Source organism: Anopheles moucheti, chromosome 2 (assembly GCF_943734755.1).
Source record: "Anopheles moucheti chromosome 2, idAnoMoucSN_F20_07, whole genome shotgun sequence".
NCBI classification, from domain to species: domain Eukaryota; kingdom Metazoa; phylum Arthropoda; class Insecta; order Diptera; family Culicidae; genus Anopheles; species Anopheles moucheti.
Window position 1 is genome coordinate 8967822 of NC_069140.1, and position 17056 is coordinate 8984877.

At 44.9% G+C, this 17056-nt stretch overlaps 2 protein-coding genes across 2 annotated transcripts in view; both read right to left on the reverse strand.

The window, feature by feature from the left end:
* LOC128298323 (uncharacterized) overlaps positions 1-17056 on the reverse strand; it is a 171989-nt gene that overhangs the window by 32597 nt on the left and 122336 nt on the right. The window lies entirely within an intron of this gene.
* Positions 9213-10955, reverse strand: LOC128298325 (uncharacterized). The gene is made up of 2 exons (XM_053034074.1): positions 10809-10955; positions 9213-10736 (listed from the first exon to the last, which is right to left on the reverse strand). The coding sequence occupies exons 1-2, from the start codon at positions 10953-10955 to the stop codon at positions 9213-9215; spliced, it is 1671 nt and encodes a 556-aa protein (XP_052890034.1).

A 17056-nucleotide genomic window follows, 5' to 3' on the forward strand; every position in this document is an offset into this window, starting at 1 on the left:
TGTGTCTGTGAAAGGGTGCGTGGGAAAAGGCATTTTTGTTGTAGTCGGATTCGTTGTACTGGGGCTGGGAAAGCGAATAGCTCAAATCAGCTGAACGATGCGATGAATTAGTGCCATAAATAAAATAAGGACACGTCCTTCAAGAATTCCGTACTCTTCCAGAAAACGCCCCCAACGGGTGCTCCCCGTTAAAAAAAAAAAATGGATTGGGAGTTCCTTCTCTCTTTCTCTCTCCTTCCTTTTCAATTTATTTTCATACCCCTTTTTATAGGATATAATATTAAGTTTCCCACAAAAGGATGGGAGAATTTGGAAAGCGGGCTCTGAGCTCGTCGTGAAGGGGATAATTATTTTCTATTTTCTATTATAAACCCCAGGGACCCAAAATAAAGGATTTTCGCCCGGAATTCTTCCGACTTTTGTTTGTTTTCCCATGTCCAAACCCCTTAATGACAAAACGGATTGGTTGGAGAGCGCCCAGCAACTGGTAAACATGCTGGGCAATAGTCTTCCTGCACCGAAATCTTTATCCCCGGTGTGAGTGGTTGGAAAATATTCCGTTTCTGTGTACCGTCTTATGTTGAAATTAGCATCCTGACCTCATGCCGACATGTCTTCCAGACGGCCTGCAGTACGACCAGCTGTATTTTATAGCACCATCCAGGAACTTCCTCCGGGAAAACGGTAGCAGCCATCGAGAGGATGGGAAGGGGCATTTGATTCGGGTAGTGGAACTGTTTTGTTGGCGTCGGGGAATGTTAGCCCGTAAGACCGTTTAAGGGTCTTCACACACATACACACACTCGTGATAAACACTACAAAAGCGCTTGGGGACAAGGGCGTAGGGCCAGGAGCGGGGCAGTTTTTATGGTTCATTAAAGTAATTGGATCAGCTTGCCTGTTTGACCTACATCACTTTTATGTGCCATATATTTATACCCCGCGCGATGGGAGGAATGGGAGCTACGCTATGATTGAGTGGCGAATGCATCCAGAAATGGAGGGTTCCCTAACATTATTTCTGGTTTGCCGGATGGCGGCAGGTGCTATTGATGAGTTTGGGAATGTTTCGTTTTATGTCGATGCCCTACCGCCATCCCGTGGCCATCATGCCTTGCCAAGAGTGCCTGTGCTGCTTTCTTTTGCAGTGAGACAGTACATTGCTTACTTATGGTCGGAAATTATGATACTGTTCAAGGAGATACCGGATGTGTAAGGTGGTGCATAAAACAATTAATTATTATGATCTTCAAACCGCCCGATCTCCCCACAGCCCCAATGTATGTCATAAACAAATAATAATATCGGCTTTAAGTCGGCCGTAAATGATTCTTTTCTATTAACTGTCGATGAGCGTTAAAAGTATGAAAGCAATGGGTTTTAAATTACTTTGAAAACCTCAAATAGTAGGCAGGGAAAATCATCTGCGTCGCATATCTTTCCCATTCGATACAGCACGGAAAAACCACCTGTTGCGTGTGCTCCTTTGTAAAACGATCCAGCTTTTTGTATCGCCAACAAAGCGGTGTGTGCGTTACGCAGCCAGGAACGGAATTTGGACGAATTTCTTCCCAAACTCGTAAATTTCACTTCGCTCATCGCCTACTGCGTTCGAATTCGTCTGTAGGACACACGGATATTGTGGTTTTCAATCAATAATAGAGCAACCGCGCACGGGTGCCACCGTTTTCAAAGCCCTTGGCCATGAAATTCCTTCCCTTCCATCCATCATAACCGTGTGCGGGTGTGTTGGTAAACGTGTGTACAACACATGGAGCATTCCACCTTTTCTCTCACTCTCTTTCGCTCTATTTCGTGCGCACACATACGACCATTATAAAGGATGAGACAGGACAGCACAATCACTCTCAATTACTCTCATAATATTTATGAGAAGCAGTTTCTCTAGCAGTTTACTTCTCATCTGGACGGGAAAATTCACTACCGGCAGAGACAACCAAGCGGTGGTAGAATGAAGAGACCGGTTTTCAGTGGAACAGCTGTTTGTGTTGTGCCACTCCTATCACTCGCGCGCTCACCAATTCTCTCTCTCTTTGTCAGTATCGACAGACACGCAGCTTCGTTTCGCTCATTTTGTTTTTTCCGATCTCTCACTACATTCAATGGTAGGTTTTTAGCATAAACGTGAGATGAATTTGGTTGCTATGTTCTGTAATATTATTACTAACCCGACATTTTCCGACTCGTAAGCGAAGCTGATTTAAATTAGTGTTTTTTTGCTGTAAAATATTACGTTATTAAATAAATAATTACAAAAACTAACTTCTGATAACATGCAAAGAAGAAATTGAAATAAGATTTTGTTGAGAAATGCTTGTAAATTGAGCTGAGAATCCAACCATGCCTCGTTACTGTTTGTTTATGGCTCACAAGTAAGATGCATTACTGTTAACTGATTTGATTTTACTTTTTTGCACTTTGTACGGTCAAAACACGGTGTACTTTGTAAAGTACACGATACAAAGAAGGCAATATAAAAGCATGAATAAATAAAACAACAACGGCTGGAATAGCACAATTTGGTTTCAATTTCACGTTTCGATGCATACGCGAAGAAGTTTGCTTGCTGTTTGCACAAATCCCGCGAAGCAGAACAATTCTTTTGCCATTCGTTAAAGAGTTCCACACGGATATGCAAATACAGCAAGACAATAACAACAAGAAAAAAACACAAAAATGGACGACAGCAAAATAAGTCAAATCAAAACAACTTGTCATCTAATTTGCTTCACCGGAAGTTCGTTGGTGCATGGGCAAGTTTCAAAAGATGGGAAGTTATTGTCAAATCAAAGCAAGAATACCAACATGCCCCACGCAACACTGCAACATCCGAACGGGTCCGAATTCTTGGGAATTGCTCATTTCCAGCATTTGTGTGCGGTCTCCGTTGGGATTGTGCTGGATTGAGCTGTGGGGGAAAGTGAAATGTCTGTCCTGCGAGGCGGAACTGACGCGTTCAATATGACATGATAGGTGAACCACGTGTTTGTTTCCCGAACCATGGGGTTGTGCAAAAAATTGTTATTGAACCGTTCGTGTGTAAGCGAACGCAAGTGAAGTGAAACGATACGGTGGCTGCGGTGTACGGGGCAGTGAGAGCTTGTAAGTGAGTGAGTGAGTTGTGGCAAAACGCAGGTGGTAGCTATTTTGGTACATGAGCATGTTTTTAACACACCATACAGTGACCTTTAAAAGGGCGATGGTTTGCTGGAACCTTAAAATGGTCCATTTAGTTTGGTGCGACTGGAAAATTGTACAATTAACTAACGTCGGGAGCTTTTCAAAGTTTCAATTGCGAATTATAAATCAGTGCCCGTTCATCGGTGACATTTGCAAAGAGGAAAAACAACATAAAATGTGTCTAATTAATACACTCTTCCTACGCATAAAAACCCCTTATGCTACCCGGTTACAACTACAAAGCCGTGAGCTAAAGTGCTCTCATTAGCTAAAAATCGATACATTTTAGCAAACGGAAACCGCTCCGAAGTGGTTCGAACCATCACAGTTTTGAGGGCAACCGAAACCCAAACAGTAACCCAGGTGCAGCAATTGGTTGGTCGTCCTGGCCCGGCGAACATCCGGTGGTCGGTAATTTTCGTTTCACTTCGATTGATTTATTGACACGTTCGCGATGCGCCGCTGGGCGAGCACGTTTTTCCGCACACAGTTGCCGCCATCATCCGTTTCCCCGTTGTTCGATGGCGTTTGTTGCGTAAAAAAAAGAACAAGTACATACCACCAGACTGGTATGGTCATCATCGATTGACGAGCTGCCGAGGTGAGAGTAAATGATGGGGTAACGAGAAGCGGGAAATTGAAGTACAACAACAAAAAAAAACGAACGAAAACAGTACAACATAAACACGAAACACCAGGCGTCTCCATCGACGATGGGAGTGATGGGAGTGATGAGGGTGTGTGTGTGGGAAACATTCATAAAAATGGTTTCCAACTTCATCCATTGATTCCAGCCGGCACGAGAAGGAAGGTAGTAACGAGAGCAACCACCATCCACCCCAGAAGTGAATGATGCGGAAACGATCGACGGTTGGAAAAGTTTGTCATGTCCACTGTTTTCCACTCACCCTTCGAGGCATGGCGAGCAGCCGGGGAAAAAGCTAACTTTGACGGAAGCGGGAAACAAGTGGAAACGGCGAGAGGCGATGTGCGGTTATGTTGAATTAATTTACAATTTGTTGTAACGACAGTATTATAAAACCCGAAACGTCTTCGTCTGCCAGTGCCGTCCGTGCAATCAGCAGTCAGGATCGTTCGAAGGTTGTGGTTCCTTTGTTTTTTCCCTCCTTTCTTCCCGATTCCCGACCCCAGCAAAAGATACCCAGCGAAACCGCACACAAATTAGCAGCACGACACGCGGCGGTGGAGCGCGATGTGGATCGAGAAGAAATTAAACCAAATGTAAAGAAAATGAGAGCAAACCAGTTGACCAACAATGTGTAAATTGGTACCGTGGTACAGGGTGCAGTAAAACCCTGAACGAACGCAACGGTGTCAGGCGTCTCGCCCCATGCCTTTACACTTTTCTTCTGCCCGGCTTACACACCACCATCGAGTAGCCGTGGATGGTTGTTATGGCAATACATTCACTTTCGCTGCGTTAACCTGTTTGGTTCGTTTTGCTTCTGGCTCGCTGTACACACACACAAGCACACCCAGTTCGTGTGCAATCAGATAAATAATGAAAAAAAAACACGAAACCTCACTGTAGTAATGAAGGTTTGGGGTGGTTTTCACACGCCGGCGGTCCGTGTGTTTAGTTTACGCCCTTGTCCGCGCCACGGTATCGAGAGATTGACGTCTCATCGGATCATCGTAAAGCGGTGCGAATCTTTGGGTGTGTTTGTGTATGTACCTGCTATCGCTCAACCCTGCACAGCATGCGTTCTAAGCTAAGGGAAAACGCCAAGACGATGATGATACCGGGTGTGAGTTGGTACACGTGGCGATAGACCCGAGGGGCAGCGAAGTCACGTAAAGAAAGAAGCGTAAATCCAAAACGCAATCCCACGGGAAAAAAGCCACTAAAATCTCGAACCGGTAAATATTTACACCAAGCTTAATTACGATCACACCGGGAGGGCTTGCCTTTTGCTATGTTGCGCAGCATATTTGTGTTGCAGAGAAGCAGAAAAGAGTCGGACCCACGGCGGCCCAGCGGCCCCGAGTGGACGAAGCGAGTAAACTGTTGTTTGTGGTACAAATTGAATCTTAAATGAATCGTTTAAATGTGTGGTGTCTTTTCGAGATTGTGTGTTTTAGTTTGTGGTTTAACGCTTTCATTACGTTTTTATTGCCAATTAGATGATTATACTGATGAGACTGATTGAAGTTAGAATATTACAGCTAGTTCAGTGTAGTTAGTTAGTTCGTTTATAATAGTGTTGTGATCTTGCACTCTTTATGCATAATAAACGAATCTACGATTCATAAAGTGAATATTTAGACGATTCGTGAATCGTTTAGGAGTCATGGGCCTTTTAAAGATTCACTAATCCTTGAGGAGTCATGGATCTTTGGGGACGCACGAATTTGTAAGGATTCGTGAGAGAGTCGATTCAATGATTCTTTGCAGAAGATTCATACGAATGGCTCTTCACGGAAGATTCATATGAACGACTGTTGCCAAAAGATTCATGACTCCTTAACTGAATTAAATCTACAGTACAATTCAAATTAGTTTGAAGACATTTTCTATCCTGTACTTTTTTGAGTTTTTGGAGACTTAAAATTGCTTAGAGATTTATATATTTTCATACTGAAAATTCAAAGGTATTCACCTGCTTTAAAGATTCATTCAAATTCAAGAATTCACCCAATAGAAGTTTAAATTGCCAACTACTACAGTAAAATAAGGTTTGGACAACCAAAACCGGAGTACTGTTTGCTGGTTCTTGGTTTTACAATTTAAATTAAATTGGTAGTGTAAAAAATCAATTTAAACCGATTGCTGAAACATACCGCATCATTTATTGTACAGCACAACGGCGGCATGCTTTATACCGTGGCGTAAATCTGTAGTAATCCGCCTTTTTGCCTTCATCAGGTGGCATAACACACGAACCTTCGCACTTGTTATCTTCACGGTAGCAGCGTAACAGTGCGACCGAGCATATGGACGGTGCATAAAACCCTTTTGTCCCGTACCCGACGAGAGCGACCCGTAGCTCCGTTACGAGCTCTTATTTATAACCGAAATTTCGAAAGTCCCTAAATCTCCTCCCTGCAGCAGCAGCACAATGGCACCGATTGCGAGTGCGAGAATATGTGTATGGGGAGGGTTTGCTGAGTGGGGCAATCGTCGTCGCATCGGCAGCGATCGGTAAGAAGTAGTGCGGGAACTAGTGAACCATCGTAAGCAAATTGGACGCAACCGTCCCCCCCCCCCCCCATCCTGTCCGAGATGGGCTTGTGCTGTATAACCCGAGCTAACGATTTAATTAGCATCGCCGTGATTTTATTAATACCCTTTTCTCCTGGCGAATCACCGCCCAGCAGCGATCGCACCCGGTGCATCGGCGATCGCAGGAATGCATTTACTACGGTGCACTACGGGTTTTTGGCGCACGAAGCGTGTGTTGACACTATGATTAATGATGGTACTAAATGCGCCCGAAAACACTCGTTCGCTGGCAATAATAGGGAAGAACATGACGAACACAAGAAAATAATCGATTGATGGCACCGGTTGGGAACCGTTTGAGCTGGATGAATGTTATTCTCCTGCTGAAAGGATGTACACAACATACAAGCTATTGCTGGAAAAGTGTACATTTTCCAGTTAAGAATAACAAAAAAATGAACGATCGCATCCAAAAACGATTGTTGTTTTGGTTTCGCCCCCGATTCTTCTGTTAATAATTTCACTAACCACAATTGATGCCTGTTTCACAATTCGCTCAGTGTGGTTTTTATGCAAAACATAACCCAAACCGGGGGGGCGGAAAACCTCTCCCGGGGCACATTCACGTACGATGTAAAAGAACAGGCGCGGGATTTAAAATGCAGCACACAAAACCAACCAAACCATTTGCATTAGGCTGGAGTACCTACCACCAAGCCGCACGCGGAGGTATGGAAAAGGCACCCAGCTGGGGCTGTAAATTGTTACTAGCAAAGCGGAAGCAAAAACCAACAACGCGCGCCCAACCATGGCAGGGAATTGGTGATGCATTGAACAACTCCCTGCCGGTGGTAAAGTGCAATTGTTGGTCGATTGCCATCAATCCTTTCGCTCGTTACGTTGCTCTAGAAACAACGTGGGAAAAGTGCATCGTGGTCGATTTGTGTGGGGTGCGCCCAAACCATGTTTCCGATGTGTTCCACATCGGAAACGTTCCCAGGCCAGATGATTGGAAAATCGATAGTTAAAAGTCGATTCTACGGAGTACGCAATTATCACGAGGAAAATATATCACAAGAGTCTGAAGATTCCTGCAGCAATAAAGACATGCAAAATGTCTTTTAAAGCAAGAACTCTCTTGAATGCAACGGGCAGGTTTTTGTACATATTTTAAATAAAGTCTTGCTGTGCAAAGATGTATTTTTGTGATTAAAAATTTATGGATGTACTTTAATTCTAATTAATAAAAAAAACATTTCGCTTCATGATCAAAAATATCATGAAAACTCCATTTATCAGGAACAGATTTCCACTGTTTTGAACTCCCATCTATCGCAGACGGTAAAAATCTTCAAATGCCTTCCTTTAACTGCAACCCATCTCATTAGAAATGCAGCTCAATGGAACAGTAACTACCAATTTGTACTTAACAACGCTTGAATCGTACTTTTTACCTCCCCTGGCAGCACTGGCAAGCGATTTGGTTTTCATCAAGCAACGGGCAAGTGCACGCAAGCGAAAGATATCCAAACTGAAAGACAGAACAAACAGTGTGTACCCCAACCGGGGTACGCGGTGTATCCACCTGGTACTGGGGCTTTACTGACCTCACCGCATCGTTACCGGGGACCGCCCTTTACTTGGGAGACGATGAAATACCATACTAAAATATTCATACACTGATTGATTTATGCTCATTGCAGTGTGCACCGGTCGTCGCCGGTTGGGTTTCGTTTCGTGCTCGAAGACGAAGAAACCGTTTCCCTTACAACCACAGTTACGTTACATTTTATGCTCAGTCATTTCACATCCTGCGATCGGTTTCTATGTTCGACCATCGGTGGCCATCGGCGGACGTGCCCATCCCCATTTGCACGTGGGGATGGAAAAGTTTTTGCAATCCATTCGAAATGAAAATCTTCAAGGACTGTATCGCTCCGTCGTAGCACAGCAACCAGGATGAAACCTGAACCAAGATGGTTTCCCTATGGCGAGGTGAAAATGCCTCCCGCTTTCGCATCAATCATCGAACGAGCCGGAGCGAGCGTTGGTGCGAATTCATCCGTAATATCCTATCAGATCGTATTAGCGTGAATTATTGAGACGCTGGAACCGACGTGTCGATTACGGGCGTAACGAAAATGCAACTAGCGTAAGAAATCGCTAACAAAGATATTACTTTAAATAATTAAAACCACATTCGGAGCAGCAGCAGGCTGGCGTGAAGATTAGTTTGGTCCAAAAATTTCCCGGCCGACTTCGATGATGGTTATTGGATGCTGTTCTTTGCCATCGGATTCTATGATTTCAAGTGACCCACTTCCTTTCTTTGGGTTGGTTGCATCTCCGTGTTTTTGTGCGCTTTTGATTCGATTCGGTGTATTGTTTCGATTCGCTGCTGGCGAATAGCAGCTATACGGTCCGGAGGGCTTTACAATTTCCGTGTGCTGGGCTGAAGTTGATGGGATTTTTAATCTCTTCGTTTGTCCCATGCTGGAGCCTGTCAGCAGCATTGACGAACACGGGCGGCTTAACGATGCAGGGATTGGAGGATGTTCGCATATTGGATCGATACTGCCGCTGTCAGGCGATTTGTGTGCGGTTATTTCACGGTTTGTAGTTCCCCGGATGAAAGTGGTGTGACGTTTGAAGCAACTTCATTGTAGTGTTCTTTCACAATTTTGTAATTGTCCTTCATCAAACAAACATAATGAAACCACTGTTTTTAAAGTTTGGACCTTTGCACATAATTTGAGGATTGCTTTCATTACAAAATAATTATCAACAATTCCACGGATAATTTTGAATGTTCATTCGTCACCGACCTTCACATACCAGCAAAAACATTCAGCGCACCGTCGTTGGCGCGACGCCGAGGATCACCGTACGATCTTGACCGCATCCGCACGGGTTTGGGAATTTTCTCCTCCGAGATGCGGAAACATTTCCACAGCCCGTACCGAATCTCGAGCGTGTCGAAGAAAAGCCTGCTGTCGTACCAGGAAATGTGATGTGCCGCATGCCGATAGTGTTCGCGCACCGGTGGATTAAGGCCCGGTGCGTGATCGAATCGATTGTGCAGCACTTGCGTGATGTACGCATTCATCGATCGTGCCCGATGGATCCAGTTGATCAGTGTCATCACTGCCATTATCGTGGCATGGATCCGGTTGGTGTGTTGAGATTCGTCCAATGTCTGTAGCTGCGAATCGATCGAATGGTACAGAAACATCTTTTGCACCTTGAGCAGTAGACAGCAGATTGCGGACGAGGTGAACCCGCTCGGAGCTTCCACGAGTAGCGTACACAGCAGCTGATAGAACACCTCCAGGTTCACCTTGCGTTGGCTGTGACGCTCAATGGCTTGGAGTAGGGTCTGCTCTAGATGTACCCGCTGCTCCATGAGCATCTGCTGCAGGGGTACGAATTCCGTGGCCAACACGATCTCGTAGTACGTGTCCATGTGGAAGATGGTGGGCGATTGGAACTGATCCGGGTTGTGTTGACCACGGTCGAGTAACTTGATCAGTACCTTGCAGGCGAGTATTGATATGGTAGCGTCTTCGGATTCCACGCACCGCAGCAGATACTCCACGATGTACCCGCTCACCTCGGATACGAGCAGTCGATTCCGGGGGTCGTACAGTGTCATGTGGGAAGCGGCATGCTCTACCGTGGAACCGAACTCGATCCGTGCCTCGTCTGACATGTCGGTGTCGAACACGAGTGGCAGCATCATGACGAAAAACCCGTACAGATCGGCTACGGATAGGAGTGGGACGAGATTCTTCAGACACTTTTCGAACCCTCGGCGAAGTTCGTAAATTTGGTTCCGGCTTGTCCCGATCATGACGCTGGTGTGGTAGAAGCGTATCAACTTCGCCAGATCTGAATATTCGATCAGATCCCAACGCTGCGAGGTGATGACGTTCTGCAGTACGGAAAGCACGTGCCGTACCTGGGCGATGTCGGAAAGCTGCAGAAAGCGTTCAACGCGATCGATGAGCTTCGACAGCAGTAATGTGGAAGGTGTCCGACACTCCAGCACAAACAACAGTATCTCCACGCAGATGAACTCCACATGCCAGAGATTTTCCGTCTGCAGGAACCTCAGGATTGTGTCAATCACCTCGTTCAGCAGTTCCGGTATTAGGAGATCGATGGCGGCTTGAAAGAGCATCTTCGCATTAGCAAACGGTTCCCGCTGGAAGCGCTTCAGCGGGCTTGGTCTCAACCGCAAATGAGCCACATAGTTCTGCACCAGTATCAGCGAACATTCGAGTATGGCATCCCACTCCGGTACGTACTGGATGATGTGTCGGTGGGATCTGGTAACGATTTTTCGCAGGATCTGTACTGCCCAAAACGGATGCACGGTGAGGTGTTGTGTGGGTTGTGCGCTTGTTGGCGTCAAGTTGCTTACCTTTAATGCTCTGGTCTCTTGGATGTTGGGTGAGCGAATCGTGGGATCCAAAAATATTCCGCAGGACGTTTTAAGCTGATCCACGAGCAGGCGCGTTTTTGCGGTGGTTAACCTTTTCCGGGAAAACAATGCCGAAAGTCTTCCCATTCCCGACAAAACCAGATGCCAGATGCATTAGGCATTTATGGTGTGCGTGTTTTTGTGCCTCTGTCTGTGTATGGGTGTGTGGGATTGTTTTGCGTGGTCGAGACAATACCTAAATATAGCCTACTTAGAGCTCGGGGTTCAGAAAGAGCGTATGTAAGTCGCACCGCCTGCTAAGTGCGCGCTTTAGGGTGAAAATGTTTTCTTGAGCTTTTGAATTTAAAACATGCCCGTATGCCACCACTGCGGCACAAACGATTTCCGTCCCGTTTGAGTTATTGTGCCGTAAAGAATGTCTGCCATTGTGCTTTAAAAACGTTGCGTTGGTGAGCTTCTGCCATGAAAAAAAAAAAAATATTCAAAAGGTAAAGGAAGTACGACCGACAAACACGATAAATCCCGTGGTGTGGGAGAGCAAGAGAGCACAAATGGTTGGACAATTTTCCTCCCAGCACTTTGGCAAACAATTGTTTTGAAAGCAATCTGACAACGGCACTTACCCTCGAGTGGTCAACCCACTTCAGCCAGTGGAGACAAACGCGCGTGTAAAATTCGGCAGCAGTCCCCGGTGTAGTAGAACGCCGTCCAAGAGGGGACCGAGAAGGAATAGTTCTTGGACGTTTGTTGAGGAGGTAAAACTTCAACTCGCCTACCAATTGTCCTGTTCATCTGTTTTGGGGTAGTTTCGGTAGTAGTGGTGAACCGTCGGAAGAAAACACCGGTATCCTTAAATTTCGAGCAGTTTTTGTTGCGGAGCAAGAGTAAATATTCGAGCAGTAAATGTAATTGCGAGAGCGACAATCCTCGCGAGCCAGACCAACTTCACTCTCATACGCTCACCCACATTCTCACACCGTCTCACGGTAGCGCAAAAGGGAATAGTCTCCTGCAGTTCACTACTTTCTCCCATCCGTCTCACTAGACGCCAAGTGCGGGAGAACCCGACCGAGTAAACGATATCCCGAATCTCGCTCGCGTTACGAACTGGCGCGCGCCGTACGGTGTGGCACGCGAACCAAATCGTGTTGCAGCTCACCATCATCAGTTCGATTTCAGTGACGTTCAGTTTCGGTTCGTCGTCGAGCGGTCGAGAGCGGTCGTGAAAAAGGACGAGATAAAAAAATATCTTCCCACAGCAGAAGAAGGAAGGAAAAAAAACAATACACGCACACCTAAACACTCACACAGCTGCACACGCTTGTGAGATGAGAAAGTGACATTTTTGCAACTAACTTCAACTCGTCACTGAACGGATTTAAACATTTCAACGAAAATATTGTAGGAATTGGGTGGAAACTCTTGGTGTGCGTGTGCGTGAAGTGAAGTGTTTTCCATCAGCTGATTAAAATTGCCCAAATATAATACATACACACGTATGCTTTAAAACATTACAGCAAACAAGATTGCGCTGTAATGCAAGTGGTTGCAATATTGCTTCATCCTTTAATTATGAAAACAAAATTAACCACATAGGAAAGCCGGAACAAAATGGCCAAGAAGTTCGTGAGCGTGTGCGTGTGGTGGTGCAAGCGGTGAGGGAGAAGGTTGAGGTGAGGGATAAGGTTGAAAGAAAACTTGCAGCACCGAGTTCAACTGATGCGCGCAAAACGATAACGCGTGCACAAAAGGGTAGGCGTGCTTTTATTTTGAATGCTACTTCGTGCGTGTAGTGACGTGACCGTGTGCGTGCGTGTGGTTGTAATAGTTGAGAAATTTAAATTGTGAGTAATATGGTGAATGTTTAATATTTGTTTCAGACGAAAAATGCCCCGTAGGTGTTGATAGATCGAATGGAAAATTACTCAATTCTCAGCTGCCCGAGTGGCGAGTGTTGTGTCATGAAGAAATGAAGTGATTGCGATGCTCGGGAGGAGTGTGTAATTAGTGTAACGATCGGAAGTCAAAGGGTACACGCCCGAAGTGTGTAAACGCGCTTTGCCACACCCTGTTACCCCGGCAAAGGCGTCGTACGAAGGATAGAGTGAGTGGGTGTAGGTGTAGGTGAATAAAATAATCTAATCAAATATTCAACAATTATCGACCAAAAATCCCCCGAAAAAGTTGGCAACTCCTCGCCCCGTATCAAGACCCGCATCGTTCACCGCTGCTGTGCTGGTGGGTTATGTGCGTGCGTGACAGATGAACGGCTAAGGTTCAGTGTAAGAACACACCGTGAAACAGTATACGCGCCTGTAAAGCCGTTAACTTCAACGACACCGCTAAAAAGAAAGGATTCCTCAACCGTAACCAGCAAAAAAGGTGATTTTCCTCCTTCGTCCACTAATAAGGTTTACACACCGGTACGATGTGGGTTAAAGATTCTTCACACACACACACACACATACACATTTACGCCGAGACCCCCAAGAAGATATGTTAAGGATCTTTTTGGGGATTATGCTGGAAAAAAGGGGTTTTCCTTCAAAGGGTCTCTGGGAGCGATATGAACTTTTCACGCAAAAACGTAGGTAACGCTTGCTTATGGAAGCAAAACAAATAAAAAAAAAGGAACACGCACACACAGCTTGATAAAGATGGTGTAACATTCATGCAACCGGAAATGGGATACTAATCGTGTATCCCCGCGTAAGATAACGGTAGGGCGAACTTTAAAGGGATGTTTCATGCTACGACCAGCCACGACTTAACACTACCTTTTCCACCTTCAAAGCGAACCAACCACAAATCCCCATCCCCATCTACACGCAAACATACAACGGGTATGTTGTTGTTGGGATAAAATATCAAAGCACCCGTCTTTGCGTTCAACATCTTCATCTTACGCCAGCGCTGGATGTGGGACGACAGTGAGCAGGCAGCTTGGCAGATATGGTTGCTTAAGTTTCGTGTTACAATTAGCAGACCGACACACGCGTGCATGTATGGACGAATGGCCGCGCGCAGCCAATGCACAACAACTTTCGCGTTGAACATTTTCATTATCTTGCCAACTTAAGTGTCTTGACGGGCACGCGGTAAGTGGCATTGGAAGCGATTTTGATTCGAAAACTTCACGAATCCCCCCAGCAGTGAGCAGCGGCTCGGTGGCGATCTGCTATATGTCCAGCATGAAGGCAGCGTGGTTAATCGTAAGGAATAGCGCTTCAGTAACGCTTCGTTGATTTCCCATCCTCCGGACCGACCGAATTGGCCGTTGTTTCGGTTTCGGAAATTTTTGGACATGTTTCTAAAAATGGAAGTCTCTTCGCATCATTCCCAACCCATCGGATTAGATCGTGCGGTCGGATACTTACACCGACTGTGATCAGCTGATAGTGAAATGAAAAGAAACAAAAGCGCAACACAACAGCCAGTCGGCGAGTAGCAAGCTATCTCGGGGGTTAAATCGCGTCGGTCATTATCTCCCACCATACTCCTTCTTCTCCTCCTCCCCGAAAGGGGTGTGGTTGGTTGGGTTTGCTCCAGTTTGCCACCGGGAAAATACTGTAGGATGGTCAACCGATGCCCCCCCGCCTCTGGGGCCTGCACCCGTGGTTCGGTTTGCGCTTGCAAAAAGGCAGTACTGCGCAAATGAAGCACTTGGCAGCATTGGACGATAAAGACATTGATAATGGGAATGAGGACGGTCGTACGCTCGCTGGTCCTGCCTGGTTCTTCGCCCCACTGGAGGGTGCTACTAGATGGGCGAGATGTCGAAACAAGGTCAAACTGTGGACGCCGCCTCGGGACGTATCGTAACGATCTGTCTTGATGTTTGTTGTGGTGATTTGGCTGGGATGGCCGGGATGCTTACGATGCCTGTGTGCATTGGCCCAGTAATAAGGTGATTTGTATTTTTCGGAGCAAATCTGAACCCTGCCCCTAGTGTGAATACTGATGCGATGTACACATACTTTGCGGGTTGTTGGCAGTGTATATCTAAAAAGTTATTTTGTTTACATATATTTTAATTCTATTCCTACCGCCCCTCCTGGATTAACTTGCTGAACTATGTAGACCATATAAAGCATCATGAAATAGCAGAATAGATCGGGAATAGATTGAAGATAACACGAAGCCATGAAACTCGTTATGTTTAATCATCCCTTCGCTATTATGTAGCTCATTAAATTGATCCTATAAAGCGTGACACATGATTGAAAACGAACGTTTCTTCAATGCAAGATCAACGAGCATTTGTTAACAGTAATATACTAAATACCGTCCATCGACGGTTCCATTTTAATTGACGTAACATCGATACGGGGTCGAAAAGTTTTGTGTTTATCTAATTCCTTTATCAAATCGAGTCATCACCAAGAGTCGTAAAGTTTATCGGAAAAGTGGTTAGCATTTCGATAATTGATGCTGAACATTTCCCAATGAACTGGATGCTTGGAAAAGGTTGATAATTTAATCATATAGAGCTATAATGTAATGTATGCATTAAGCAACAACAAATTAATTATGCAATATTTATTTAGAAACAAGAAATAACCAAAATAATTTGGAAAAAGTTATACGGCCTTGAACCTTCAATTTGAATCAGTTGCAACAGTGAAGCATGTTGAATGAACTAAACACAAAGTATCCAACTTGGTGCTGAGCCACACTCGTTATTTAGTTTATCATATTTTCCTCGTTGCTCGTAGCAAAAGCTGCTCTTCAGTTTTGCGCTCTCCTTCCAACCGGCCTCTTTAGAACTGACCTTAGCTAATGGTATTAATCTAAAGTTTATTGGTTCCACCGTCAGAGAGAGATCATAGCACGAAGTAAAAACGAGAAATGTTTGCCAGAAAACAACGAACAAAACTAAAAAAAAACTGCTCCCGATGAAACTTTTGCAAGAAGATGACATAAGAACGATTGCAGCAGTGTTCAAGAAGCAAACAGTTTCGCTGTTTTTTTTTCGTCCGTGCGCTGCACTGAGGAGCGCGGGCAACTGCAACGTTTCACTTCAAAAGAGTTTCTTCTAGCAGTAGGAGCAAGTTTTGTGCCGCCCAGGCCCAGGGAAACAGTATGGGAAAATGGCTCCATGTGATCGGCAGCAGCTGCTTTGCTGCACAATGTCGCAAAGTTATTGATTAAGTGAATGAAAGACTTTATGAGTGCATTCGCGGTGTGACCCTTAGTTAGTGCAGTTTATTCAGGTTTACTGGATAATTACTGCTATTTTTTATGATTGCCAGTGTACGGGGTGGCAGACATGTGCTTGAAAATACGTTGAACTAATTACGTTACATCGTTGGGACGGATAATGATAATGCTTCGTAAAGCTGGTAGAAAACTAAACTTAAAAACTCTGTACCGCTTACAACGGGACTAATGATGGAGACGCCTGGTAACGCACACGTTTTATGATGGAGACGCCTGGTAACGCATACGCTTGATGGAGACGCCTGGTGCTGTGTACTAATTTTGATGGAGGCGCCTAATAATTAACAAATTCGAGCAATAATATTATTTTCTTACTTCTATACTATTCCTGTTATTTATGATGGAGACGCCTGGTAACGCATACGCTTGATGGAGACGCCTGGTGCTGTGTACTAATTTTGATGAAGGCACCTAATAATTGACAAATTCGAGCAATAATATTATTTTCTTACTTCTATACTATTCCTGTTATATTCGCATTTCATTTACGACGATTAGTTTGTTTCTTTTGCTGTTAATCAATTTAATTTCTCGTCTTTGTTACGTCGTTTCTAAATGTTACCCCATCATCAGCCCAGTGGTAGTGATGTAATTGAAGAACCAAGAGAACAAAAAAAAACCACACGAACACGGACGAAAAGGAACATTAGAAAATTATGATAAAATATGCTCCGGCCCAAAACAAGGTAGCTCGTTAGGTCACCATGAGAACATTTAAAGAAAAAATAATAAACACGACTCCATCTTGCGCTTACAAAAAAGGAAGATAGTAGTTTTTCCTTGTCAAACAAACGGCACTATCGGTTATCAGTAGATCGAACAGCTTTTTCCCCTTCGTTAAACAAGTCGTTTCGATGATGGGCTTAGGTAGCGGACTGCCATAAAAAAATGCGCCGTCGCTCGAGCACAATTTGCTGCGGGTAGAACTAGTGAAGCAAAAATAAAACCAACAGACTTAGAAAAAGATGTCGTGACCGGCACGTTCGAGCGGTACACAGGTGGTTCGA